Source organism: Mastomys coucha, unplaced genomic scaffold (assembly GCF_008632895.1).
Source record: "Mastomys coucha isolate ucsf_1 unplaced genomic scaffold, UCSF_Mcou_1 pScaffold23, whole genome shotgun sequence".
Lineage (NCBI taxonomy): Eukaryota > Metazoa > Chordata > Mammalia > Rodentia > Muridae > Mastomys > Mastomys coucha.
The window spans coordinates 61,295,681-61,323,617 of NW_022196906.1; the positions used below are offsets into that span (position 1 = coordinate 61,295,681).

At 46.0% G+C, this 27,937-nt stretch overlaps 1 protein-coding gene across 4 annotated transcripts in view; it reads left to right on the plus strand.

Moving 5' to 3' along the window:
* The window catches only part of Ca12 (carbonic anhydrase 12), a 55,408-nt gene extending 27,758 nt beyond the window's left edge, over positions 1-27,650 (plus strand). For 2 of the 4 annotated variants that reach the window (XM_031343909.1, XM_031343912.1), the window contains 9 exons: positions 7,056-7,235; positions 8,279-8,424; positions 11,466-11,561; positions 12,501-12,564; positions 12,683-12,840; positions 14,014-14,140; positions 23,344-23,376; positions 24,190-24,277; positions 25,007-27,650. In XM_031343909.1, the coding sequence (XP_031199769.1) occupies positions 7,056-7,235; positions 8,279-8,424; positions 11,466-11,561; positions 12,501-12,564; positions 12,683-12,840; positions 14,014-14,140; positions 23,344-23,376; positions 24,190-24,277; positions 25,007-25,076 (962 nt within the window). In that variant the 3' untranslated portion in view covers positions 25,077-27,650. The remainder of the gene's footprint in view (positions 1-7,055; positions 7,236-8,278; positions 8,425-11,465; positions 11,562-12,500; positions 12,565-12,682; positions 12,841-14,013; positions 14,141-23,343; positions 23,377-24,189; positions 24,278-25,006) is intronic. The other 2 variants (XM_031343910.1, XM_031343911.1) reach the window with 2 other exon arrangements.
* The last annotated feature ends 287 nt before the right edge of the window (positions 27,651-27,937 follow it).

Below are 27,937 nucleotides of genomic sequence, written 5' to 3' on the forward strand. Positions count from 1 at the left end.
TCATGTAACCTAGGCTGGCCTTGAACTCTTGTTTTACCTTCTGAGTCCTGATATTACAGGCATGTAATCATGCCTGGATCTGTGCAGTGCTGAGGACTGAAGCAAACCATCTCCCATCTTGCTTCATCTCCAGCCCATACTATGTGTCTTTACTTTTGTTAATGCTTAAAGTTTTCTATAATTAAAATTCAAAATGAGACACACGAGTTGAATGTGGGTGTGCGTGGCTATGAACCCAGCTCTGGAGTCAGACACTGGAGGCCTGGTCCAAGTTTGAGACCAGCCTGGTATAAATTTTGACTTCTAGGACAGCCAAGATTAGTGAGACCCTGTCTCAAATAAAACAAACAAAACGAAACAAAGGACAAGAAAGCAAAGATACACTATTTAAAAAAAAAAAAAAAAGCTAGGGATGAGTACAAGGTTAGAAATCACACCTTTGTTTTTAGGATGACTGGCTTGCTCTGCTTGGGTCCCTCTCAGAGCGCCAGGCATTTGGACTGCCATTTCCCATAGCTGATCCTCCTCCTCTCCCATCACGTTTGCAGCCTACAGAATCTCAGAATATCTGGTTGGGGTTTTCATTATCTAGGTACCTTTTTCAGATAGGCTGCTGTGTTCTGGTCTGCAGGACACAGCAATCCCCGACTGGGTGCCTTCTTCAGCCCAGGATGAATTCTGATCTTACAGGCTGGAACTTGTTCCTTCCCACTTTCTGACTCCCAGTCAGGTCTCCTTTTCCAACTTCTGAAAATGCTGTGCCCACAAACGTCACAAATGTCCTGTGCTGAAAAACTTCACCTTTTCAAAGCTCATCGATGTCTCAAAGCCCAGTTTAAATTTTGCCAAAGCCAGTGTCTGTTTTTCTATGGCGGAACTCCTCAGCTTAGAGGTTCCCACAAGGGCAGTGACTCAACCCCTTCTGCACCTGAGTAGCCTGAGGCTATCTCCATACTACAGGTCTCTTCAGAGTCTCAGACCTTTGAAAGCCATTTCCTGTGAACATGTAATGGTAGTTATAAATCATACAGGAAAGGGTCTCTTAAGCTCATTTTAGAAATTCAGCCCAAAAAGGATGAGAAAAGAAGGGGGTTACAAGCAAGGTGTTCTGTTCCTTAATGGAGAGACTCGAATATACTTCAACGCAGATGGGAAAAAAAGATCAGGGAAGGATGGTTGCATACAGGAGAAAGAAAGGTAGTCCTGGAAAAAACAAGGGCTTTGAAAACCTGGACAAGCTGGGGTATTTTAAAAATGTGGAAATGCAGCTAGTTTCTGTTTTTCTTAGTGGGGAATGGGGAGGGCATGTTGGGGATAAGGGAGTATTTAGAAGGACCAGGCCACAGAAGCAAGGCCACCACTAGATAGGTCTGGTTACAGCTGGAGAATGGGACTATTCTGATTACAGCAGGAAAGGGAACCTGGCAGTGTGACAAGGAAGGTAGAGACTGGGCAGCTTGTGGAGGGCCCCTGCAGGATGGCATGGTGAGGGTCTAGCCTGAGATGGAGGAGATGGCCATGGGAAGTTGTGACTCAGCTGAGGGCAGAGGATGCAGGGCTCACTTGGCTGAGCTTTTGAATGTTGGAGGAGTGAGGCCCAGGTGTTCTCTGACAAGACACTAAACAACCAAACTGTGATCTAGGCCTATCATGATTGCTGCCAGGTGTGGACCTTACTGAATACTAAAATTTTATAAACAAACAAAACCTTATAAACTTGTAACTCTCCCAAGAAGTCTGCACCAACATCTGGGATATATGCATCCTCTCCCTAAGTCTCCTTCCCCTCCTCCTGACATTTATGCTTCAATTATCTGTTAAAACTGTTCCTTTACGGGGCAGTGGTGGTGCACGCCTTTAATCCCAGCACTTGGGAGGCAGAGGCAGGTAGATTTCTGAGTTCAAGGCCAGCCTGGTCTACAGAGTGAGTTCCAGGACAGCCAGGGCTCCACAGAGAAACCCTATCTCGAAAAAACAAAACAAAACAAAAACGAACAAACAAACAAAAAAACTGTTTCATTGTCAACTCCAACTTTGCTTCATCCTGACTCATACTGAAATTACTTTATTCTGTACAGTCAAAAACCCTAGTTTTACCTGAGTAGATGTCTTTAAATAAGGATAAAATAGCAGAGGCTAAGGGCTGTAACTCAGTTGTAAGTAAACCTCACTTGCATGCATGTGGCCATAGGTTTAATCACCAGGACTGCAAATAATAATGAGAATCTTAATAATGATGATAATAACAACAATAATTTAAGAGAATACTAAGAAGCAATGAAGAACTAGTGAGATGGCTCAGTGGGTAAAGGCACTCACTAACAAGCCCACTGACCTGAGTGTAGTCCCTAGGACCCATATGGTGGCAGGAGAGAACTGGCTCCACATGCACGGAATGGCATGCATGTGTTCATGCACACATGCACAAGCAGATGTACATACATGTACAAAATATAAAACTTAAAAAGGCAATAGATTACCCTTAAAGCCTAAGCATATATGACTTTTGGATTTAAAAAAATTATCATGTGGTATATGATGTGTGGGTGTGTGGGGGTGGGGTTGGGCACACAGGAAACTGTAGTCAGTTCTGCTTCCATCTTTACGTGGCTCCAGGAATCGAGCTCAGGTCATCAGCCTTGTGCATGAAGCTCTTTCCCCACAGAGCAATCTCACTGGCTCATGACCTTTGGCTTCAACCTTACCCCTTCCCAGCTGTAACTTTCTTATATGCTTTCTTACAAGAATCTTATAAGCATGAGTATGAACCCTGCTTATGGTGAAAACATGTCTGGACTTTGTTACTTAGACCTCGGAATGACTACATAGTCTCTCATGACCTCTGGGTTTCATCCTATCAGCTTAATAATACCCAATACTTTTAGAACTCACCTAATGATCATATTTACTGAAAGAAGAAAGAAAATCTCCTAGAAACCCTTAGAACAACATAACTTCAGAAGCCACCAATGTTGTATCTGGGACTGATATTAAGCCGCTTAAATACAAGTCACTCTGGAAGTGTGCACCTGTATCCAATCCGCCCTTTCCCGAACTGCCCTTCTCTGTCCCCTAACACCCACACATAAATCCGTTAGCACCGTTTCTTCATAATCCCCAACTTTGCTTCCTTAAAAAAAAAAATAATGATCTGGTTGTAAAACTGAATGCTGGTTGGATTTGGTAATATTAAATTCTAACTCTGCAGGGTCAACAGTGGTATTGAGCTTTTGCTTTGAGATCTCATGGTTTAGAAAAGCTTACTGAGACACGTGCAGATGAGATCAACACAGTTTGCTTCAGAGTTAGGCAAACGGTGAAGGTGAAACAAGACTGGTTGTCACTCATAAACTGTCACAGCTTCACAGCTGGGTGATGTGGAGTTCACCTTGCTTATCTGTCTCTCCTGTTGGATATATTTGATAATTTCCCTACACCCTCAGATAATGTGGGTCCTGTCCCCTGAGCCTTACAATTCCCAGTCAGAAGTCCTAAGAGACATTTTGAGCTGTGCCGCAATATATTTCAAAACAAAGATCTGTCCACTCTTTTGCCACCAGGAGGGAAATTCATGAACTAAAAAGAAACAAGTGCCTTGCTTTTACTTGTGGCAAACAAGCTTTGGGATATAATGGTCTCCTTCATGATCAAGGGGTGGAAGATGGGCATGGAAGGCCCACCAGTGGGAGAGGTACCATGGAAACCCAAAGCAAAGGCAAGTGTTTAGAGGAGCTGCTTTGTAAGGCACAGGCTGTCTGGCAAAGAGCACTTGGCAAGAGTCTGAAAGCTAGTGCTGGGTGTGTAGCTCTGTTGGTAGAATGATTGATCCATAATACCACATAAACTGGGCATGATGGTGCATGCCTGTAATCCCAGCCCTGGAGAGATAGGGGCAGAGGACCAGAGGTACAAGGTCAGCCTGAGACACACGAGACATTGTCTCAGGTTTAAAAAAAAAAAAAAAAGATTGTGAAAGCTGAGATTCTGTTGAGAAATTATAGCCTTCAGTGACCCTTCCAGGATTACTGTGGCTGCAAGTCACATGGGCTAGACAGAAACTGGAGGACAGTGGCAGAGTCTCTACTGTCATATTTGATATTGGTTGGGTAGATACCTACCAGGTATCTCTCTCAATCCAGGAAGTCATGAGGCTGTATGATAGTGTCCCCAGCTGTGGAAGAGCCATAATGTGGTGGTGGTGGTGTCTGTGACCTCTATGAATTCACATTTACCAGGCCACATCCCTCTGTATAAGATGGGAAGCAGGTTTCCTTCTTAGCAAGCAGGCCGGGCCATCCAGACCCTGCCCTCACACGGATGAACTTGAGAGCTTTGAAGAGAGATTCTGAACCTGAACAAGTGAGCTCATTTTCAAATATTCATTTTTTTTTCTTTTTAAAGACAGGGTCTCATTTAGCCAAGCTAGTCTCAAACTCACTATGTAGCCAGGGAAGGCTTTGGGTTCTCGATCCTCTTGCATTCACCTCACAAGTACTAGGATTGCAGAAGACCAACAAGATGGCCCAGTGAGTAAATGTGTTAACTATGAAAGCCTGAGGACCCAAGTTCACATCCTGGGACCTATGGAAAGAGCATGATATGGTAGCACACATCTGTAATCCCAGCACTTCTATCCTGAGATGGAAGGCAGAGGAAGGATCTCCCCAGAAGCTCACAGGCCAGCCAACCTTGACTATGTATGCACCTGCACACACGTGCACACACACACACACACACGCACACACACACACACACACACACACGCGCACACACAGCGGGGGAGGAAAAATGAAGCAGCACTAAGGTTCTGGATATGTACCAGCATAACTGGCTCTAATTCTTCTTTGAAGGGATAAACAGCATGTGGGGACTTCAAACGGGTAATCAAGTACCCTTAGAGAAAAATAAGCCGGAAACAGGTGGGAGAATTAGTGAACATGTGAGGGCCTGACTTGTGCCAGGCACTGTAGGAAATGTGGGGATGAGTGAGAATGTGGGGGAGAGGAGGAGACAGATGCACAAAATCTCCCAGAGAAACACCCAGAGAGAAGGCACCAAAGCTTCGGAATCCACACCGGGTAACTGATATTAAGCCTTAGTCTACCTTAGGGCACTTCATTCATCTCAGTATTTCATTTACAAGATACTTTCAACTCCTCCCTTTGGCTGTGTCTACGTTATAGATTTTTCAAAGGATCAAAACTACTAAAAGAAGCAAACCATGCTGCTGATGGTGAAAGAAGGGGGAGGGACGGAAAGGGTTCTTTTTAGACCCTGCTGCCATACGGGCTTGTGACTGGTGCTAATGACAGAGGCCAGAGGCCAGGTGTCTACACCCCAGCCAGCGCAGGGACACCAGCATCCTGTGCCTTCACTTCTGAAGGTGCTTCTCACTGGGCACCTTAGCAGATGCACTGGAGTTGCTTGGACATGAACATGCTCCGCGAGCTGTTCCAACTTGCCTGGTGCCGAGGGGGAAGGTGCTTACATCTTGGATCTCAGGAGCCAGAAGGACCTTCCAGAATACAGTGTCCAACACTGCCATATTTCTACCTAGGTTGGTGGCAGCTTCAGTAGGGAATGTGACCTGGCTAGGGCCACTCCCCAAGGTAGTGAGACAGTTGGTGCTGCAGTCTTGCTCTCTGCTTTCTTTGATATACTTACAATATACTTATTTTTCTTGTCCTCAAATCCTAATGTGGCTTTAACTTTTAATAGAGTCTACACAGGACACAGTTTCGACAATTTCCTCCTTATAGGCTCCCAGGATCTCAGGTCTTTTAGGGAAATGTCTGCTGGTAGCCTGAAAATCCATTTAATTTCCATGGGAGATAATCTTTTAAACGCAGATTTACATTCTTTCAAGATTTTTCCCTGTGGGAGTAAGCATAGTTTTCAGTGGTTCTCAACCTTCCTAATGCTGAAACCCTTCAGTAGAGTTCCTCGTGTTGTGGTGATCCCTCGATCATAAAATTAGTTTCATTGCTACTTCATAACTGTAATTTTGCTACTGTTATGAATGGTAATGTTAAAAAAAAAATCTATGTTTTCTGATGGTCTTAGGTGACCCTAAAGGTGCCTCGTCCTGTAGGCTGAGAACCACTGGTTTATCTGACTAGAGGATGTTTGTTTCCATTCACAGAGGAGCATCTGCTAGCCCATATTTAGCAAGGAGCATGAGCCTTGATGCTTTTTAGTTTTAAGCCTGTTTCTCCTCACTGAGGACTTGTCAATTTTATTACAATAGTTCAATTGCAGTATTACCAGGCTTCCCTCCAGTTAAAACCCTGCTATGTTTGGCTTTGTGGTCTCTGGCCTATCATTACTCAATGTTTTTCAGTCATCCCTTTTTGTGATTGCATCATGCACTCTACATGTAGATATCAGGAGTCTGTATCCCCAGGGTTCCCTATCAGGAACCTCACACTGAATTGATCAACCACAAAGGCATACATGAGCTATGGTCAGTCAGATACCAATTCAACCAACCTGACGCAGTTCAGAAGATTCATCAAATTTTCCCCACTAGGATAATGTCCCCTAGTGTTCAACCTGGGGGCCTCAAGACCTATAGTAATTCCTGGATCATAATAGATGTTCAGCAATCAGATGGTATACTGTTGGATCTCACTAGTTTTCATGTAGGGAGGTTGTCAACATGGGATAAAGTGGAGGTTGGGTGGGCTGTAGTTTCTGTCCTGAGCTACACTACTCTTTCATCCTCCACAGCACTTTTTTAATGGCAGATGGTTTTGAGGTATTTGCTAGGCCTGATTCTGCAAGCTGCTATCTCCAGGTCTTGAATAGCTTACCTCTAAGACTAGGACTGACTCTTCTTCCTCATAGCAGTTACAATGAGCAAAGGTATTATTTCTTCTGACTCTCCCCACTCTTAGATGAGGTCCATAAGCATGCCAGGGGCAGGCAGTATAGACACTTGCCTCTCACTGAATAGTGCAGTTGTCTGTGGAAAGATAATAAGGAACCATTGTACAAGCAGAGATTAGAAGATAAAGAAAATTCCTTGTGGAAAACTGACCTTGAGTCTCTCCTAGGACCTGCTGGGGAAAAGAACTGGTCCAAGAAGTACCCATCGTGTGGGGGCCTCCAGCAGTCCCCAATAGACCTACATAGTGACATCCTTCAATATGATGCCAGCCTCACACCCCTCCAGTTCCAAGGTTACAACGTGTCTGTTGAAAAGCTGTTGAACCTGACCAACGATGGCCATTCGGGTAAGGGAGAGGCACGTCTGAATCTCCTTTGACTCCCTGGACATCTGGCCAGGAGGTGCTCCTCTGAAGCACCCAGGAGAAGGGGCTAGGAAGAGGCTGTAAGACATGCCTGACCAACTATCTACTAGGGGGGAAGAGGGGTAGTTGGAAGCCCTGGCTCCAGTGATTCTTTGTGGGCAGCACATCTCAAAACTATGTCTCTTGTGGGAGGGAGAGGGAGCAGATAGGTTTGATCCTAATGGCTCATTGGCTAAGCTTCCAGGGTGAATTCTGGGTTATCACAAACTATTCAAGGCACCAGCGCACCAGCAATTCAGTCGCTGAGAGTCAGACAGAATGGATTTGAGTCATGACTTGACTACACACACACACACACACACACACACACACACACACACACACACACATACACACACGCACACATGACCCAGGTTTAGGGTGAAGTCTCCAATCTAATAATCCAACCAAGAATATCCTCACAAGAGTGCTCAATTGCTTACATTTTTATTGGTTCCAGATGTTGACAATCAAGATTAGCCATCACAGATGCTAATGAGTCATCAGACTGGGTATGAATTTTAACTACCTTGAGTTGTCATTTGGAAGAGGGACCTATTGGTATGCCCAGTCTATAGATTGGGTTTATCAGAGGACCTGTTGATATACTACAGATTGGGTACCTCAGCATCTGTTGTACAGTAAGTGCTTCTTAAACAGCAATTGCCATTGTAATTCTCCAATTTGAAAAGTTCTTCACTGAAGGTTCTAGTATCAGACAGGAGCCCGATACATGGATAAGGAAAGGAACATCTGTCATTGGCTTAGAGTTGGTGCTTTGCAGGAAAACATGTGAAGGTGTTGGTGCCACCAGAGTTGCAGTAGAGGAAGAGGGCAGGCAGATGCCTCACCTGCAGGCATCATCGCTCTGCTCTGCTCCTTGTTCCTGCAGCCACCTGTGCCTGTGCAGTGGCTGCCTGTGGGCCTGCTTTCTAGCAGGGTTGATCTGGTCAGAGCTCTGAAGGCTGCTTCTCCGTTCCTCACAGTGAGACTGAATCTGAACTCAGACATGTACATCCAGGGCCTCCAACCTCACCAATACCGAGCGGAGCAGCTGCATTTGCACTGGGGGAACCGCAATGACCCTCATGGCTCTGAACACACCGTGAGTGGGAAGCATTTTGCTGCTGAGGTGAGTGAATGGCCAATATAGTAGAGAGGACCTGGAACTGTGTCCCCCCCGCTTCCATGGCCCCTGGGATAGAGCAGCCTTCATAGTCTTGGTCTCCACTCTTCTGTCTGCAGCACAGGAAGCTCTCACTGCCCTATACATATTGAGATCCTTGTCCCTTCCTTTGCTGGACCGTGCTGAGTTTGCCTGTTTCTTTTACCGTATGATGCTGCTGAGAAGGCTGACCTTGCAGATGGCATGGTGGGATGCATCTAGACATCCCCCTGTTTTGTGTGGATGAAGACCTCACAACTTGCCTGGCTGCTGCAGCTCATTGCTTAATCATGTCTGATCCTCCAGGCTTCTCGATCTTCACACATCATGCTTGCTTACAAATGCCTGTCCCACATCACTGGACTTGGGAACACGAGGACACTGACCCAGGCCCACTCTTGCAGTTTGCCGTAGATTAAGGGGTGACTGGCATTAAGCTGTGGAGGGTATCACGATGATTAAAGATTATCTGAAAGTGGTTTGGGATGTGGGTGCAGCACTGTGTCGTGCCACCTTGAGATTCTAACCTAAAATGCTAAAAGAGAATGAGAGGCAGAATGTTTCTGCTGTACCACAGGCAGGTGATAGGATGGGATGGTGAGGGGTCCTGAGTTCTTCCACGCCAAGGTCTAAGTTGGAGATGTGGCTCTGAGTGCATACAGGGAATAAATAGGAAGAGATGAATGCTGCTGATCAGCCAGCAGATCCCGTGGTAAGTAATGATATAACTATTCTCTCCTCCGTTCCCAACTGCTGAACTGCTTAACGTCTCAAGCTAATTATAGGTCTGTTACAAGTGTGGAGGGGCTGTGATTCTGGCCCAGTAGAATGGTATGACTGGAGGCGCACACATTTCGGAGCAGACCCTTCCTTCCTTGGAGCTCAAGAACTGCAATTTCTTGCAAGTTAATTGCAATGTTGAGGCTTCTGCTTCCCCCTGGGAGAACAAAGTGGCAGCTAGGATGTAGGCTTGGAGAGTTTGTGCATTTAAAAATATTTGCAGGGTGCTGGAGAGATGGTTCAGCAATTAAGAGAGCACACTGCTCTTACAGACAACCTGAGTTTGATTCCCAGAATCCATGTTGGGAGCTCACAGTTACCTGTAACTCTAACTCCAGGGGTTTGATGCCTTCTGGCCTCCTCAGATACCACAGTCACATCTACTGTTTTCCAAACCATTCCAAGCTGGTGTGAGCTGTGTGGTACAAAGCCCTCCTCTATATGGAAAGATAGTGAAGCTAGAGTGCCTAAGGAGGCCTGAACCAAAGATCACTTAGAAGAAATAACATGAAGGTCAGGTGTGGTGCTGTATTCTGTAATCCTAGCACTCAAGAGGCTGAGGCAGAAGGACTTCAAACCTAAGGCCAGCTTACGCTAGACAGTAAGATCTGCCTAGCACCCCCAAAACAACCCTGGTTCAATTCCCAGCCCTCACCTGGCAGTTCAGAAGCATCTGTAGCTCCAACCAGTGCCCTCTTCTGACTTCCATTGGAACCAGGCATGCACGTGGTACACAGAAAGACAGGTGTGGGCAAACATCCATACACATAAAAAAATAAAGTGAAGTGGAAAACAGCAAAGGCCTCATAATGGCCTTGAAAATAGACCTAATGCTGAATTTCCTTTAAAGAGGGAATTCCTTTAAAGATGAGTGGCTAAGAAAAAAAGAAATCCAGATCAAATCTCGATATGTAATAATTTCCGGTGCATGGGATAAAAATGCACATGTATGTATTTAGAGCTATCTACTACAAAGTCTTCTGAAGGGTAGGTGGTACTATCTTCAGGATTAAAAGTCAGATTTAAACATCACCAGAATTTATAGTAAAAATAGTCATAATACATGCTTAGGTTTTCTGAATCTATGACTTCTCGAAAGTTGCTCTTTACCTTAATAATTAGTTTCTAATCTGATTAAGAATGCCAATGTTTAGAATCTTATTTTGAGAAGATTGAAAAAAAAAATCTTAAAATCTGGCTGATAAGGCCAGTCAATGATGGTGAACCCTTTTAATCCCAGCACTCTGGAGGCAGAGACAGGCAGATCTCTTCAAGTCAGAGGCTAGCCTGGTCTACAAAGTGAGTCCCAGAACATTCAAAGCTACACAGGGAAACCTTGTCTCAAAAAACAAAAACAAGCAAACAAACAAACCTAAGCTGATAAAAGTCATGCTACAATTTTGTCTGCCTGAGGGATAAACACCAGTGTTTTGTGCATTATCAATTATGATTAAGTTGTAGCTGGCAACTGGTCTCCTTCCCCACCCCTACTGCTTCCACATCAACTACAAAGATACCAAATTATAGGAGACCACTTGGCCCCGGGCTCAAGGAAAAAAAGAAAAACTGAAGGGAGAAGAGTTCCAAAGTACCCAAGCGTTTTCACAGTAATACAAAGATCCATCCATCCACCTACGCATCCACCCATCCTTCCACCCACCCACCCATCCATCCACCCATCCATCCACCCACTCACCCATCCACCCATGCATCCACCCATCCATCCACCCACTCACCCATCCACCTATGCATCCACCCATCCATCCACCCACTCACCCATCCACCCATGCATCCACCCATCCATCCACCCACTCACCCATCCACCCATGCATCCACCCATGCATCCACCCACCCATCCATCCATCCATCCATCCATCCATCCACCCACCCACCCACCCATCCACCCATCCATCTATCCACCCATCCACCCACCCATTCATTCATCCATCCACCCACCCACTCGTTCATCCTACTGCATGCTACTTTCCAGGTGCCTTATCAGACAAGAGGGGTCCAATGAATAAGATAGAATGTGCCCAGGTTTGCAGGTTCGAGAGGACTGGGGGAAAAGAGGGAACTGGGGAGGGATGGTGAGGGTAGGGCATGAGTTCTTTTGGGGGAGGGGAGAGACAGATGTCCATTTTTCTGGTTGGTTCAAGTCTTCTGCAGAAACAAAAGGTTCCTGTGAGTCGCTTGCTCCCTCATGGGTACCTTGTCTCCTATTGCAGCTGCACATTGTCCATTATAACTCAGACCTGTACCCTGACTTCAGCACCGCCAGTGACAAGACAGAAGGGCTTGCTGTCCTTGCTGTTCTTATTGAGGTATGATGTGTTTAAAGGGCTTCTTACATAAAGTCTGTCGCAGAGACCGTATCAGGGCTAGGCATGCGTTCTGCGCACATCCGTCTGCAGTGAGCTGCTCCTGGCTGGCCTGGCACTGCCTCTAGAGCAGGGTGTGTTCCTCCTAAGGCTTCTCTCTCTTTTCTCAGAGGAAGCTTTCTCTGTATCTAGGCAGCTGAAGAATACATGTCTTTCATGACGTTAGAAACGTGAGCCACCATCTCTAGCCCTGTTGCATGGTATGGGACCACCTGGCTGGGGAGGGCTTGTGGGGTATAGGGATCCATGCTGCACCATCAGATGTATCCCTCGCAGATACAACGCCTAGCATCCAAACTCCACTCTAGAATGAATTATTGAATCTCGGGGAAACGAGAGTTGAGCCTGGCATGCCTGTCATCCCAGCAGGTTAGAGGTCAAGGCAGGACTACTGAGAGTTTGGGGTCAGCATGGGCTACATATAAAATTTTTTATCTCAAAAACATGGTGGGGGTGGGGAGTTAAGAAAAGAATGACTTCCAATCAGCTTGCTTTGTTTTCCCCCAAGAGGTAACATACTCCCAATTTCCCAATGTACTTATTTATTTGGCTTGGCTTTTGTAAACTCAACGTTCTTTTAAGTTTCAGGTTAAATGGACTGGTTGTAGTCTATTAACTACTGGTTGTAGTCAGATAACTGGGAACACACCTTTTATACGGGGACACTCAAACCTGGTGTCTTAAGCTAAAATGGGCTATCGTTTGATGCCAAAGGTCAAGAACACTATACTAACTTTCAACAACCTGGTGATGGGCCAGAATTTTCTTTGTAAGGCAGATCCTCAGGGAAGGTGTCCAGCCCAGCCGTCTGCCGGCAGCTGTCAGTGCGGGCTGAGCCTATCTTATTTTGTCCCAGCCCAACCTGCCTGATCTCTGTTGCAGATAGGCTCCGTCAATCCGTCATATGACAAGATCTTCAGTCATCTTCAACATGTTAAGTATAAAGGTGAGGGGTGCTTGGCTACTTATTCATTCATTGTCACACAGGATGTGGTCATACCTGTGTCACTTTAAGTATAAGAGCATAAGAATAAGGGCCCCTCACACCCAGTATGTCTCTCCAGGCCAACAAGTGCTCATCCCTGGTTTCAACATTGAAGAACTTCTGCCCGAGAGCCCTGGCGAGTATTACCGCTACGAAGGGTCCCTGACCACACCTCCTTGCTACCCTACCGTGCTCTGGACAGTTTTCCGAAACCCTGTGCAGATTTCCCAGGAGCAGGTAACAACCTGTCCGGCACCTTATTCCCTGCCATAAGCTGTTCTAATCAAAGACTTGATTTCCTCAGAGTTCCATTAGTGGCTTCTCAGAACCTCTCCAGATTGGGCCTGCTACTGAAATGCTGTAGAATTTACAGACTAAGCTTTCAGAGGAGCTAAACATGGAGCTAGGAAAATGAGCACGCTTCCCACAGTTCTTTAAAGAGAGCTGCAAGGCTGGGTTTGCTAATATATCCCTCGGTGGTTGGCTGGCATTTGCTGTCCTTGTAGGAGAGAGCCTGGCTCCTTTGGTGGGGCAGAATAAAGGTCACACATAGGCAGTGGGGTTGCAGTGGTAAGAGGCTCACTGCCTCTAAGCTCACAATCCAGCTGTGCAAGCTGGGGAGCCATGTCATTAGCTACCATCTCTAAGCTGCTCACGTTGGAAGGCAGGGTTAGAAGTTCTCAGGATCACCTGACTTGTGAGCTGAGTCACTGCTCATCCTGCTACCCCACAACCTGAAAGCACGAAGAAGAGTGCAGAGGAGGTAGACGGTGCTGATAGCATCACCCACCCAAGCCATCCTAGCCAGCCCTCACTGTCAAACAGCTGCTCTTTACTATGAGCTTCTGCCCTGCAAAACCTTGATAAATGGCAGCCGGTGGGTGGACAGGAGAGGGGATGAGCTGAATCAGAGGTGAACTGTGTGGGGAAGCAGCACTAGCCAACCCAGGAGCTGCCATAGAAACAGATCATATCATATTCACCGGGGTGTGAAAATGCCAGGGAGCCAGCAGCCAGATCACCAGAGGGTCTCTTCCCTCTGTCTTTTCATTTTGATTTGACCATAGAAACAAGCCCACCCCTATCCCTGACTGCTTTAAGAGTTGGATTCCAATTCAGGGACATGAAAAGAATGTGGTCTTGGTGAGACGTTTAAGGAGCCCCCCTTCTCTTAAGCTTTCACTTGGGGGAGCATTCTGGGGTCATTAGGAACCTTGACAGCAGGAAAACACCCAGCCCAAACCAGCAGTACCTAGTGAGATGCTCAGAATGGATAAGTCCTTCTCTGGCTTTCCCTTTGTTTTCAAATACTTTCTGCCAAGCACCTCCTGGGCTGATTCAGAGGGTTCCAGTAGGCCAGTCCGGCGAGCATGATCTGCTCATGAGACCTGTTTCCACTTTCCTCCTCAGCTGCTGGCTTTGGAGACAGCTCTGTATTTCACACACATGGATGATCCTACCCCCAGAGAAATGGTCAACAACTTCCGGCAGGTCCAGAAGTTCGATGAGAGGCTGGTATATATCTCCTTCCGACAAGGTGAGGAAGGTGCTGGGAGAAGGGAGGAGCAATGTGCTACCAGACGTCTGTTTCCTACCAAGGAAGCAGTGTCCTTTGGAGACTGGCTGTGTCCCCTGGCTGCCAAGGAACCAGAGCACATCCAAGAGCTTTGGTGTATGGGCTACTGTAGTCTCCCTTCAGTGTTCTCCATGTCCTCAAGACCTTGGAGAGAAGTTCTGACCGTGATCTTGAAGTACATGGACCAGAGCTCTTAAGTCTGGGAGTCACCCACAGGTGGAGATGAGATGTTTTGGGGGACCTCTCTGCTCTAAGAATGATTCCCTATCCTAAAACATGTGGAATCCTTTGTATGAGGAGAGACTTCTAAACTTCCTACCCTAGATTCTCTTGCATCTTACATATACCCTGCCCTCAGCCTCGCAATACTCATACTACACCACATACATCCATATATTCTCCTTTATAAGATCAAGGATATAACCCATGTCTACCATCACAGCAGCTCAGAATCTAATGCAGCAGCAGCAGGACCCATTAGGCACAAAAGTGCTCTGGTTCACAGCCTCTTTTTTTTTTTTTTAATCTAATCTTGAGCTTGCATTAATAAACACATCCCAAGTTGAATAAAGCTTAATAGTTTCATCTATGTCAACTGCTAGGGACTCATTATTCCTTCTAAGTCTATGAGTGTAACTACTAGGAGAAAATTAACATTTCACTTGCTCAGAGCCTCCATCAGAACACTGAAAGGGTGGCCGGTGGGGGCAGGGGATACAGAGAACTGTTGCCATCCACACCCATCTTCAAACCTCTGAGGTTACTTTCTCACCACTCCTTCTTAAGCTTCCCCAAACGTGGGGATCTTGGATGGCCAGAAGCAGTGCAAAGCTGCAGAAGTGCCCCCATCATCTCCTCATGGATCACTAGGACCAGATGTTCATATTTTAAAGCAATCCATAGGCTCACCTGTTAGAGGAGCCATGCCCTCATCTCACCTCATACTTGTTGTTGCTTAATTATATGAGATTATAACTGTCACCTGCTCAGCTTAGACATGAGCCAATGAAGACTGTTTCAAAGCCCTTGCCAGAAGGTATTAGAAATCTGCCCTTCTGGACTGACCCATCGACATGGCCAGCATTGTGTCTGTAGGCTATCTCCGTGGGTTACCCTCATGCCTGAAGATTAGTGTCTCATGTTCTGCTTTCCAGACACCACTCACTTCAGGTCACTCCCCTTCTCTCCAGTTCCTGAGTCTGGAGCACAATCTGGGAACAGGGTGGCCCTTTCTATAACCTGAGAATGTTTAAGACAGTGACAACCAACTTTTTTTTTCCTAGGGAATGACTTGGATGCCTGGGATGTTTTCATTTGCACTCTGCTCTGGGCACAACATTCTCCTTTCCCATGCTTCTTAGTGGACTATGAAGTACTTAGGGCTGAACAAACACTGCTTTGGTTTTCTGTATTCTTGAGATAAGGTCTCGTGTATCCAGGCTGCTCCCAACTCACTATGAAAGTCCAAACTGGCCTTCACCTTGTGGCTCTCTTGCCTCAGCCTCTCAAGAGGTTGCAGTTATAGGCACGAGTCACTATACCTGGTGTGGTACTGCTTCACTCTTTAAATTTTAAAGCCTGGAGATGAGGACCATTGTCCACACAGACCAGGCAAGGTTTTGCTTATGGCTGAAGGGCTGTAAGAGCTGTTTTCTGAGGTAGTCTGTATATATTCTTGGAACAGAGGTAATATATGCCTCCCCTGAAGTTGGGAGACCTCCATTTAAGGCCTCGCTTTGTTTTCTCCAGACTGTATGACATGAGCAAAACATGCCATTCTTTGGCCTGGGTTTCCTTGGTCACAGGAATGTTGGGCTGGAGGCTTGCTCTGACATCCTTTCAGTGCCAAGATATTAAATATGGATACTAATGACTTCCAATCCTAACTTTACATTGCAGGGTCAGAGTTTGGGGGCGGTTACAGAGGATCAGAAGAAACCATACAGGAATTTGACTATGACAACTAAAAGTAACCCCCACTTGTACCGACGGACTGTGGCATTGGCTCTAATTAGCCATCTTCCTAGATGGGCTCAGGTCTAAGTAGCTGCTTGTAGATGGACCATACCAGGCAGTTTTGTAGCTGAGTGCTTTGGTAGATCCTGCAAGATCTGGCTGGAGTAGATTGAGAAGGCTCTAGCTAGACAGAAGCTTGAAAACTAATTCCTGGCTTCAGACGTCAAGATCAAAGCTCAAATGCAGCTTTGCCACAGACCCTCCTGCACGGTTTGGTCAGAGCTGCTGCTTCTGTGAGGCTAGACTCAGCTTTCTCCTTGGAGAATCTGTGGCCATTCAAGGCAAATTTGTTCACTTAAGACACTGATTATAGAAACTTGGCCAAAAGTACTCCCCTTCCTCATTCTCCAAAACACAGGCAGCCAAGGCTACTTCCTGAGTTAGCACGAAGAAGTGACCCCTAGGAGGCTTCGCTGCCCCCCCCCCCCCAGGGGCCTGGATTCACAAGGGCCTCTCACAAATAGCCTAGGGCAGATCTGGCTAACATGCAGTTTCAAGTTCATAGTGGGAGCCTGTTTAAGCACATGACGATGATTTAGGTTCAGTTCTTGCAGACTTTCCCATGTAGGCTGTTTACAACTAGTGTCTATTATATTCAGAATTTCCTTTGGAAGTGAATGAGAGCTAAGGAATCCAAACATTTTCCCAGGAACAGAAAGCAATGTAAAGAAAATCTCTAGGAGAGAAAGTGTGTGTGTGTGTGTGTGTGTGTGTGTGTGTGTGTGTGTGTGTGTGTGTGTGTTTTCTGAGATTTAATCAAGTTGAAACAAATAGGACTGACCCATTTAACTCACCCCTGCTATTTTCCTAGAATATGCTTATAAAAGAAGCATAAAAGCTGCTTTCTGCCTGCAAGGGGCTTGTGCTTTAGCTATAATATAGCTCTAGGGTGGGGTTTCTGAATCCTGACACAGGACAGGATAATTCTTATAGTGGGTGCCTCCCTGTGCCCTATGGCATTATCAGGAGTCCATCGTCCTCACCTACTAGATGCCAGTGGCACATTCCCATTTGTGAGATTAGAAAACCCAAAATCTCTAGCCATTGCTCAGTTCTCTAGAGGAGATGGAGCAAAATGGCCCCACTGAGAACCACTATCCCCCAGAGATTGGTCAATGACTTTGTAGGTTTAGGACTGTTTTCCTCCCCATTAGTATAGGATTCTAAAGTTGAATATCATATGCTCTGATATTTATTTTTAATTAACTTTTTATTTTTATTTTATATGTATATGAATACTTTGCCTGGCATGTATGTTTGTGTACTATGTACATGCACGTGCTCCAGGAGATCAGAATAGTGTGTTAGACTCCACGGAACTGTAATTACAGATGGCTGTGGGCCACCATGTGGGTGTTAGGAATTGAATGCAACTCCTCTGGAAGATCAACCATGGAGCCATCTCCAGTCTTTAGTGCATTATGTCATGGAAACCTGAGTATTGGATAATGATACTGGACAAACCAACTCAAGAGAAGCCTTGTTCCCATAGCCCTTTAGAACTTAAGTAAATAACCTTCCTATATAATTGGGTAAGGCTAGGAGAAGTGGCAAGAAGGAGGACTGGTCTCCCTTTGGGACATCTACAGACCCCTTCATCTGAGCACTTTTCTGCAGGAGGACCCACGTCATCCCTTGTCTCTTTCCCATTTGTATGAGAAAGAGGTTTTCTAGCCTGGTGGTTCTTTTGACTTCTTAAGGTCCCTACTCTAGATGGGAAGCTGCAGGCCCTGCCTGCTATTTTCCTAGAATATGCTTATTTGCCAGGGGGCTGTTAATTAGCTCTGGAGAATCACCTCTTCCAAGGAAGACTTGTGCTTGCCCTCCAGGTGGGGTACTGGAGAGAAGACTCGCCTGAAGCCACTTTGGGTTTCCTGAGAGCCAGGTACCCTAGGTGAGGATGCAGGAAAGAGCCCAAAAGTGGGTTAACGCCAACTCTGAATCCAAGTGGGGATAGATAATAAGGCTAGGACCTATGAGACTCAAATACTAATATTGTCTAGCTCATTTTAAGCATGTTAGGGGCAAGGAAACTGGAGAGACACAAGGAGGCCTAAAAGTTTCTATAATCATGTCTTTAGTAGGCCAGCTGAGGGGCGTTTAGATGTGTGAGTGTGCTGGACTATTGAGCTTGCTGGACACATAGAGGGGAGGGCTCTAACCAATGGCCATTTGCAGAATAACATAATTAGAACCTGCTTGACCTAGAGAGACCTGCATAGTTTTAGAAAAACTTTCAAAAGAGAGAAATCTTACCCAGCTAAGATGGCTAATTAATTTTTTTTTTTTTTTTGGAGACTAGAACTTGTGTTCTATGGTTATTGACCTTCTGTTTCTTCAAGTTTCTATTTATAAATAAAAGGTATTAGATGGAAAAGTATCACCAATTCTTCCAAGGTATCCATGAAAACTCAGAGACGTTCCTACCTTCAGATTCCTAGAGCTGGATCGGGGGTCTGAACTGTCAGCAGCAGCCATCAGATGTCCTGCCAGCACACCAAGAGCTTCTTTCCCTAGCGCAGCCTGAGGTGTGCACTATGGAGTCAGAAACAAACCAGAACAGAACAAAACAAACCCGCTGAGCATTGCATCCTGCCCCTGACACAGAGCAGGCATAGTTCAGGAGTGACAGCTGGGAAAGGACCCTGGCTGATCCTCTCACGTTGGCTCTCTGAGGCCCCCATCCCTGTCCTCTCGGCCTCAGTACCCCCAAACTGCAGGGCCTCGTAAAGCAGGACAGGCACATACAATATTTCTCTTGTCTGCGCTGGCTTTCTCATTCTCAAAGTTTTTTTAAGACCCAGTTTTAATCACACCTTCTTAGAAGCACTGTGCACTATCCTAGAAGTGGCCTATCAACTTTTCATCTCCACTTATTCACCTCTGTTGAAGTATGTGGCATATCACTGAATAGTTATTTATTACAATACAGTAAAACCAGAGAGAGAATACTATATACACCTGGTGGGCTCCTTAAGGAAAGGCTGCCTGATGGCTCATGTCTCCTTCATTCTTTATTCCTGGCACCGTGCCCGGTGCATGTTATAAGCTTGCTGAAAGAATATAACTGACCATTTCTTTTTCTCTTTCCTCCCCAGTATCTTCTCTCTAGAGTGGTTTACATAGAAAACTGGCCAGTTATCAAATTTCAAGTCTTACTTGGCTCTATTCTCAATTTGTCAACAATATTAAAATAAAACCACATGTAAGAGAAATTCAAGACTAGAACTTGCAACCAAGTTTTAAAGGCCTGGAGGAAGTTGCCAACTGATGTCATACTTTTTGTTGCTCTGTGATGACAGGGATATAAGCTCCCCATCCCATTACCCATCACCACTTAATCGCTGACAGTGGGGACCACTGAATCCCACTCGTAGTACAAGAGCCGGCATGACACCTGGCTCAGAGCAGTGCAGCCTGCATGGTTGCAATCTGGGAGACAAAGTCCTCCATTCCTATCCCAGTTTTATAATCCTGCTACCCCATGATCTGTCTAGTGGTGCCCTCTGAGCAGATATCTTTGTAGAAGTTATTCTCTAACTGGATTGTATATGGTTGATTAAAAAATAGTGCTGGCTACGCCCGCCAAAGACAGTAATGTGTGCTTGATCACCAAGGGCATTTTCCTTAGCAAAGTACAATTTGAAGGAAACATTAGCACTGAGGTCACTTGACTTGTGGCTTATAACATTATTTAATAAGAGTCATCTGTTACCATTCTAAGCCAATGTCATGTTCTTAAGTATTTGAATCCCTGGTAAACCTAAACTTTCCTGGCTTATTTCATAAGACCAAAGACCACTGACGACTGGTCTATGTATATATCATCCCTACGTAACATGCTGTCTATGAAAAAAAAAATCACTGCTTTGACTGGACTTTGAAATAAGAAGAGATTGCATCCCACAATCCAACAGAATTAAAAAAAAAAAAAAGCTAGAAAATACTAGACTGTTCTTCCAGGTACGCCAAGATGTGTAAATGAGCACTTGCTCTTCGGGCTGGACTTGTCTGTGTTTGTACGTGAGGCTTCAGAACACCTCAAAAGCAGTTAACCAGCATCCTCAGTGCGGCCAGATGCCAGCGGAAGATGCAGCTCCTGAGCCAGCCAGTCCAGGTAGCAAGGCCTTTGCGTCAAGCAGTTCCCGACCTTCTCCAGGTGCCCTGCCTTCCTGGACAATGCAGCTGTCTGTATCTGTGCGCGATTTCCTTTTGCGTGTCATAGTGCCCTATCTCTGCTCACTCTGGCTGGTTGCCCCAGTGCTCTATGGAGGTCCTGAGCGGGCAACACTCCCCTATATTCTCAGCATCAATCCGTCTGGAAGCTACCTCAGGAGTCTTTTCTGCTAGGTTCTCATCAGCTGGCTGTCAGGGGTCACCTCTGAGAGGTCACCTCTCTCAATTTCCCCCATCTGACTCCTTGTTCTTCTTTAGGAACTACCTGCCACCATCCCTGTTTGGAAACAACCCATTTCCTTGATTAAGCTGAACACAACCTTCTCTAGCTCTGTCTGTCTCACACCATCTTTGATACCTGTACTCCAGTTAGCCACGGGCTGGCCTCACCTGGCTGAGGCTCTGCTGAGTAACACTTTGTCTTCTCTCTCTGGCTCTAGTTCTCAAATCATCTCAACATTTCTCCCTGAAATTTCTAGGCTCCTGGCTCTTTAATTAGCAGATGCTTTGGCTCTATCTTCAGTGGACCTCAAACCCACTAAGAGAGATCTTTCTCCGTAGAGCTTGGTTGGTGCTGCCTAAATTGGTAGGATGGCGTTCTAAGCACATCTTTCTGTCTCCGGCATCATGGAAGTAGAATTGTTAGGGTGACACTGCTGCCTGAGTCTTTTGTCCTTGGCAATTAGGTTCCTTGCCTGCATGGCCAAGCTGCTTTGGTTTTGCGACATAAAAGTCTTAGCTGAAAATTCACCTATCCCAGTCTCTAGAACTTTCTTTGTCTTTATCACTGCTTAGGCTCACATTGTTTCCAAGGAGAGGCAATTTATTCCCTGACAAGAGGCCACCCAGGAGTGAAAACTTGGGTTGGAATACTGGGTTCAATTATGCTATTGTCAAAATGCTCCAGAGCAAGCAAAGAAAGGTGAACTGTTCCTGCAGAGAGTCCACCAAGCTTGGCTACTCTGGAGAAGAGTTCCACTTTAGGGCCTAGCTCTCCATGGGCTTTGCTCAGCAACCCGAGGGCACAGCACGCAGGTACCTCCGCCAGCCATGTGGTAGGAACATTCAGCTGCTAGGGTCTGTGTGGCTTTCCCATGTTTATGGTGACTGTGAAATCGATGGTCTAGCTTGGACAACCTAGCTAGGTGGCTTGCTGGTGACAGTCTTACATGGCTGGGCCAGCACTAAGGGCTTCTGAAGCTTGAGGAACAAAAGTGTTTCACCACAGGGCTAGAGAAGAAACAGCTGGAGCTTAAGATGGAAACAAACAAGGTCTCTAGGTGCAGTGAAACAAAACAAAACAAAACAAAACAAAACCTCAGCAAACTCAAATACTAAGTTGTACTGTGCTTGAACCTCAGGCCATGGGGAGCACATAGTAGGTGCTGTAGGAGCATGAAATTCTCCCCTAGTGGGAACTGGTCCCCTGTACATCTCAAATCATATATTGCTACCCATGTTTAGTTTACTAGGGAGGCCTTGGCTGGCTATCTGGCCAGGGGACCTACTTAAGAACTATGAACTAGGGGGGGGGGGGTCGCCAGCCAGAACAGGAACAGTCCACCTATTCTTGGGGACACTCACCTTATGACTACTCAGTTTACTCTGACTGATTCCTTGATTACTCAAGGAATCTCAGGGTCAGGCTCATCCCAGAGTCTTGGTGGGAAGTTGTAGAGTGGTAGAGTAGAGGACAAGGTATCCTAGCTCCTGTTGGGTCATCCTGGACCTGGCCACAGGATAGGAGACGGCGAGTGAGTGAATCCTCACCTTGCAGCCTCTGGTCTTGGGAAAGCCTCAGTGTGTCGCAAGCTTCAATGGTGAGTTCTTACCTCTGCTGGCACCTCACACTAGGGCTCAGCTAGAGTCTCACTTCTTACAGTGGAGGACTTTACTGGTGTAGACTATCTCTGGGTGTCAGTCTAGGTTGCCACTCAGGTAACACTCAGGATTCTAGTGTTAGAACAAACACCACAAATAGACAGGGAGGCAGGGAGGCAGGCAGGGAGGGAGGCAGGGATGCAGGGATGCAGGGATGCAGGGATGCAGGGATGCAGGGAGGCAGGGAGGCAGGGATGCAGGGAGGCAGGGAGGCAGGGATGTAGGGAGGCAGGGAGGCAGGGAGGCAGGGAGGCAGGGAGGCAGGGAGGCAGGGAGGTAGGCAGGGGTGAACGAACACACATTCTGTAAATTTCAGAAAACCACTAGAAAAGAGGATGTAAGTAAACAGGGACTTCTTTAGATGAAGGTTCTGGCTGAGAGAAGTAGTGAGAACCTATAGGAGGCAGGCTAGGGCATCTCAGGAATGTGACTATGCCTATGTGACTAGGTTCCCCTGTTTATTCAGGAAGATGCAGTTGCAGGGCACTCTGTCTTCTGAGATCCCTGGTGGGTTGTGAGATTTTACCTTCAATGTCTGGGCCCCACTCAGAACTCTGAATTCGCCCCTACTTATTCCTAATAGCGATCCCTTGGGGAAAGTTGTAACACTCCCATCTGTTGAAGCAGAGAAGATAGGTTGGTATATAGAGGAGTTTGTCCAGTAGGACCAAGCAGAAATGGAAAGGAAAGAACCAAGCCATGATGATAGAGGGTGGGAATAGAAGGCTCGCAGCAGGTTCTGTACTGGGGAAGACACGTACCAGAGAAGTAGACAACAACCTGCCGAGGTAGGTTGATTCTTATGCAGTTTCTCCTTGCCTTTTTGGCCACCGTGATTAAAAACTGAAGTCTTGTCCAAGAAAGGAAAGTGACTGTGGTAAAGGAATAGAGGATGGAGAGGAAACTGTATGGATCCCTAATGGGAACTCCCCTACCCCATCAACCTAAGCCAAAGATAACCATCCCCCAAGATGAATAAGCTCTGGAATACCAATCAAAAATAAAAGGTGGAGATTTTTTTTCTGTGCACTGGTCAGATCCATCATAGTCTGGCTCTAGATTAACTTCCAATCTTCTCTCCCCCTTTTAAGTAGGACTGCTTACCGACACAGGACTGAGTTTGGGTATGTGGCCTCCTGAGTGTGCATGCTACAACTGGGTGACCCCCCATGATTTTCAGTGTGATCTGGGCCTGTAAAACTTTCATCCCATCTTCTCTGCTTCTCTGCTGTCGCTTTGGCTTCTGGTGCCCCTCAAGCTGCTCTCTAACTAAAAAAAAAAAAAAAAAATGAACTGCCAATCAAATGTTTCTCTAATGAAAGACCAATCATATTGTGATGTATATGCAAAAATCCCACTTAAAAATCAGTCTGTTGGTTAACGTTGGAGGGCATTGTGTAGAAACATACCCAAGCCCAGTGTTAAGGTCAGGTGACTGGCCACATGACCTTCTCCATGGGGTTGGTTGTTTAGGACTGAAAGGGAAATTGGGGGCAACACTGATAGAGTCATTTCAAGGGAACTTACATCCACCAAGCAAATACACATCTTATTCTGAAGCCCAGGGTTTTTCACAGTGTGGTTCACAGACACCAACATCTGCACCAGCTGGAGATAGTTGAAAATAAAATGCAGATTCCTGAGTTCCAGTTGATCAAACCACATCTCTGAGGGCTGACCTTTCGGAAACTCTACATTGTGAACATGATCCTTGTGCGAGTTTGAGAACCCCTGCTAGAAACCACTGCAATTTGCAGAAGGCGCTCTTAAGTACAGCAGCCAGTGTCCCTTTAAGCCACAAAGCCAGAGGTGGGGAGATGATAATGTTCTGAGGACCCTGTAGCTAGGACATAGTTTCCCACCCGAGTGCTATGATGGAGATGAGATGAGGCAAAGAGAGGAGGATGGATGACATGTGCTCCCTGCCTCTTCGCCAGGTATCGTCCTTTCCGTGGCCCTGGCTGGTGTTCTTGGGATCTCCATTGTTCTGGCAGTGTCTATTTGGCTCTTCAAAAGGAAGAAGAGGTGAGTTGGTTTGGAGTCAGACTCTCCATTCTGAATGTGTGCCTTATGTGCCCGTGATGGTTGACCTATCTGGCAAGACAACTTTGCAGAAGAAAGAGCCCCTGTTGTATAACCCACACTATCTTAGGAAATGCTGCTATCCAAACACCCGTGTCCTAGCTCCTTGTACGAAACACTGGTTATTTAAGGGTTACTGTGCTCAGGTGTGGAGGTGACCCTACCTAATTAGGCCCCACTACTAACTAGCCGTGTGACCTTAGACAAGTTTGTATTCGTCTTTGCACTAATATCTGTACATCTGGTTTTTCTTCTATGAATCAATAAAAAAAAAATAAAGAAAACCCTGATCTCTCACTCACACTGGCTATAAATGCCTTTTGCTCATCATAGTTTTATTGCCATGCTTGGCTTTTCCTGAGACATACTTTATTTCTCCTAGTACGGAAAATAAGATTTCTAGGAATTATGGCATTGGAACGTTGAAGTGGAGTGAGGGTAATAATGAGACCTTCTTCAGAATGCAGGTCTAGTATGACCAGGCCTTGAAAACAGAAAACAAATAGGTTCAGGTTTAGTTAATGCTTAGCAAGACCCAAGGACCTGGCAAAGGTCCTCAAGAGAGGAATCCGGACTTCTAAAATTCCTTCATCCCACACCTGAGCCAGGCTGCTCTCTGGCGCTCTCTCCCTTTTTTGACTAACAAGACTTGTGTTCTTATTGTTCCTGTAGCAAAAAAGGTGACAACAAGGGAGTCATTTATAAACCAGCCATCAAGAAGGAGGCTGAGGTCCACGCCTGAGGTCCCTGGCAGTCTCAGACATCCAAGGAAGGACCTTGCTTTGGATACTCCATACTTTGGCTCTTTGGACACTTGAAATACCTCAAGGTGTTCTCTTGAGCTCACCTGTATCCCCTTCCCCCAGACTCTTGTGAGGTTCCAGCTGGGCCTCCCTGCTCTGCTGTCCAACCACCCCAGGCTGACCAGTGAGTGGGATCAACTGAGCTAGGGGGCAGGAGTTTTGAGTGGATTTCTCCAGCTGTGTGAGATGGCTAAAGATTCTGAATTCTGGGTCACAAACCTAGACTGCTGGTGGGCCATTATGGTTTGGAAAACACTTCCATCCTGGGTTCTTCCTGGTCCGTTTCCAGGGTCCTGAACATTCTAGCTATTCTCTAACCTTCCAGACCAGAACATGCACCCTTTGCTTAGGTGTCACTTTTGAAACTCAGCTTCATTCCTCAGGGAGCAGTTGTCTTCCTTGGATTTCCTTCTGCTCTGACAGACCATCCCCAAGCCTGACCTCGCACCTATGGGGAAGAATTGAGACAGGAAGTATCAAATTATCAGAAAGAAAGGACAACTATAACATACTAGGGCGTTTTTTACGGTCCCATCTTTTGGATTACAGACATTGACCAAGCCTCACAGCAAGGCAGGCTCAAGTTTTATTCCTTAGTGGGGATGAAAGGGAGACAAAGAAGAGGGTGAACAGAGGGATCAGGAAGGTATACATTGCCCAGGAGTCTTCCTTTGTAGTCAGAACTGAATCAAGATCTAATGTGGGGGAAAAAGTCTACATTATCACTTACTTAGCCTCAGGAAGACAGCTACACTTTATCTTTCAATCCATTACTTGAAAATGAATTACTTCCTCTGTCCTGCGGTAGATGTGAGTTCTGGAATAATCTACCCTGTTTTGAACCCATGGCAAACAGACAGAAGCAGACTACTGGGCAGTGGTCTTTGCCTCCTCTGCCCAAATGTCAGTTCCACCTTGTCTGATCTTCCTACTGACCACTCATTGTCAGGACTGTCTACTCCTCTGGCTGTGAAGAAGTCTAAATAACGTTTAGGTAAAATGTATTTTCATACTATCAAAGCAGGAGGCTATCTGCGTAGAGCTAAACCAGGTCCTGGTATTTAAGTACTGAAACCAAAAGGATATTTCTCAGAACCTCCCTGTTCTCCCCCTCAGTCCCACAGTGTCTGGGAATGCTTAATCCCATCTTCATCTTCTTTCCATAGAGGTGAGAACCCTGTGGACAGCAGTCAGTTCCATGGCTCAAAAGAAGTCTCAGCCACCAGCCCCTAATTGCTAGCTCCTTGCAGTTCGTAGGGAACTCTCTGATTTAGTCTCATTTTGACAGCATGGAATGTCCTCTTGAACAACAAGGTTTATATACATTCTTCTTCTATCCCTCCCTTTTTCTAACTTGATAAAAATCTCTTCTGCTATCAGAATGTTTCATGGTGGCAGCCCTGTGTCTTTGTAGCATAATTCACTGGTCAAGGTAACAGGTGATCGGATGGGGCCTCAGCTATGTGTGCAGTATATGTGCATGAACACAAGACTTCTGACAGCCTTCGAGGTGCCACCCTAGCCTTGGGACCAACATGCCTGATGGTGTCACCACAGTAAGGACAAGCCTCAAGAAGAAGCAACATAATTTAGGTGGCTTCCTGACCTTGGTCTAGGATTGTCGGCCAGGAGCTATATCATAAAGCAGTCCAGGGCAGCAAGACTGTCTTAAAGAAGTATACACTAACAAGTTATGTGAGAGTGCAGTGTGGTCATCGTAGCTGGCATGAGGACTGGTCAGAAAAGGAGAGATACTAGAAGGCGAAAACAGTGGCATTTCTCCTTCCCTCTTCTCCTTCAGCATGGTCCAGGCATTCAGTCCTCGCTCAGTTCTCATGGCTGAGATGAAACAAAGCCAGGGATGCAGAAAGAGTGCTCCAAGAATCAGCGCTGTCAACCTTTAACTCTTGAAGATGCAGCTCCTTCAGATTCAAAATCATTCTGTGGACACCTGGCCACCACTGAGGGAAACAAGTGCTGTGGTATATGATGCACAGCTCGCCTTGCACTCCTTAACTCTGCTGTGCCAGGTGCAAGGTGGGTGCCTAGGAGAGCCTGGGTGGGCACAGGGCTGGGCACATGGCAAGTAGAGATAACCAACACAATGCATGGGTAGATGGGGGCACGCACTGGGGATCCAAGGAAGGCACTGGCTTCTGAAATCTTTCCTCTGCCTCAAACAGGAGAACTTGAGTCTCTCTGTTCTTTTTTTAGTATCTATCTTCTGTTATAGTAAATTCTGTATCCATGGCTTTAATAGACATTCTAAAATTTGCTGCACTGACAGTCTTAATAATATTTCTATTCCTCTCCCTCTCAATATTCTTTGAAGACCTCCTGATTGGCCCTGAGGAAGTACCAGGGGTGACAGTATCCCTGGATCCCTGACCCTCAGCCCATAGGCCACTGTGATAATTGTCTGCTTAGCATTTCCATATTTATTGTACCAATGATTGTAATGAAGACATACACTGAAAGTTTAAGAGATTATAATAAAAATGTTTTTCACTCAATCATCAGACTGATTTTTTTCCCTTGACAACAGTGGATGAAGTATTACTACTGGTATGAGTAACCGATGAGTACAGAGGGTCTTATCATTTGCATCCAGCTCTTTGAATCTGGATCCAAATGAAAATACTTATGGACTTAATCACTTTGGATGGAGGAGTATGAAGATATATGTGCGCATCTCTGAGCCACGTAGCTGCTTATTAGTGAGGCTGGGGAAGCCAGAGTAATTAGGGGAGGGCTTAGGAGGGAAACGGTGTAAGCAGGGTCTTGAAGAACAAGTCACAGG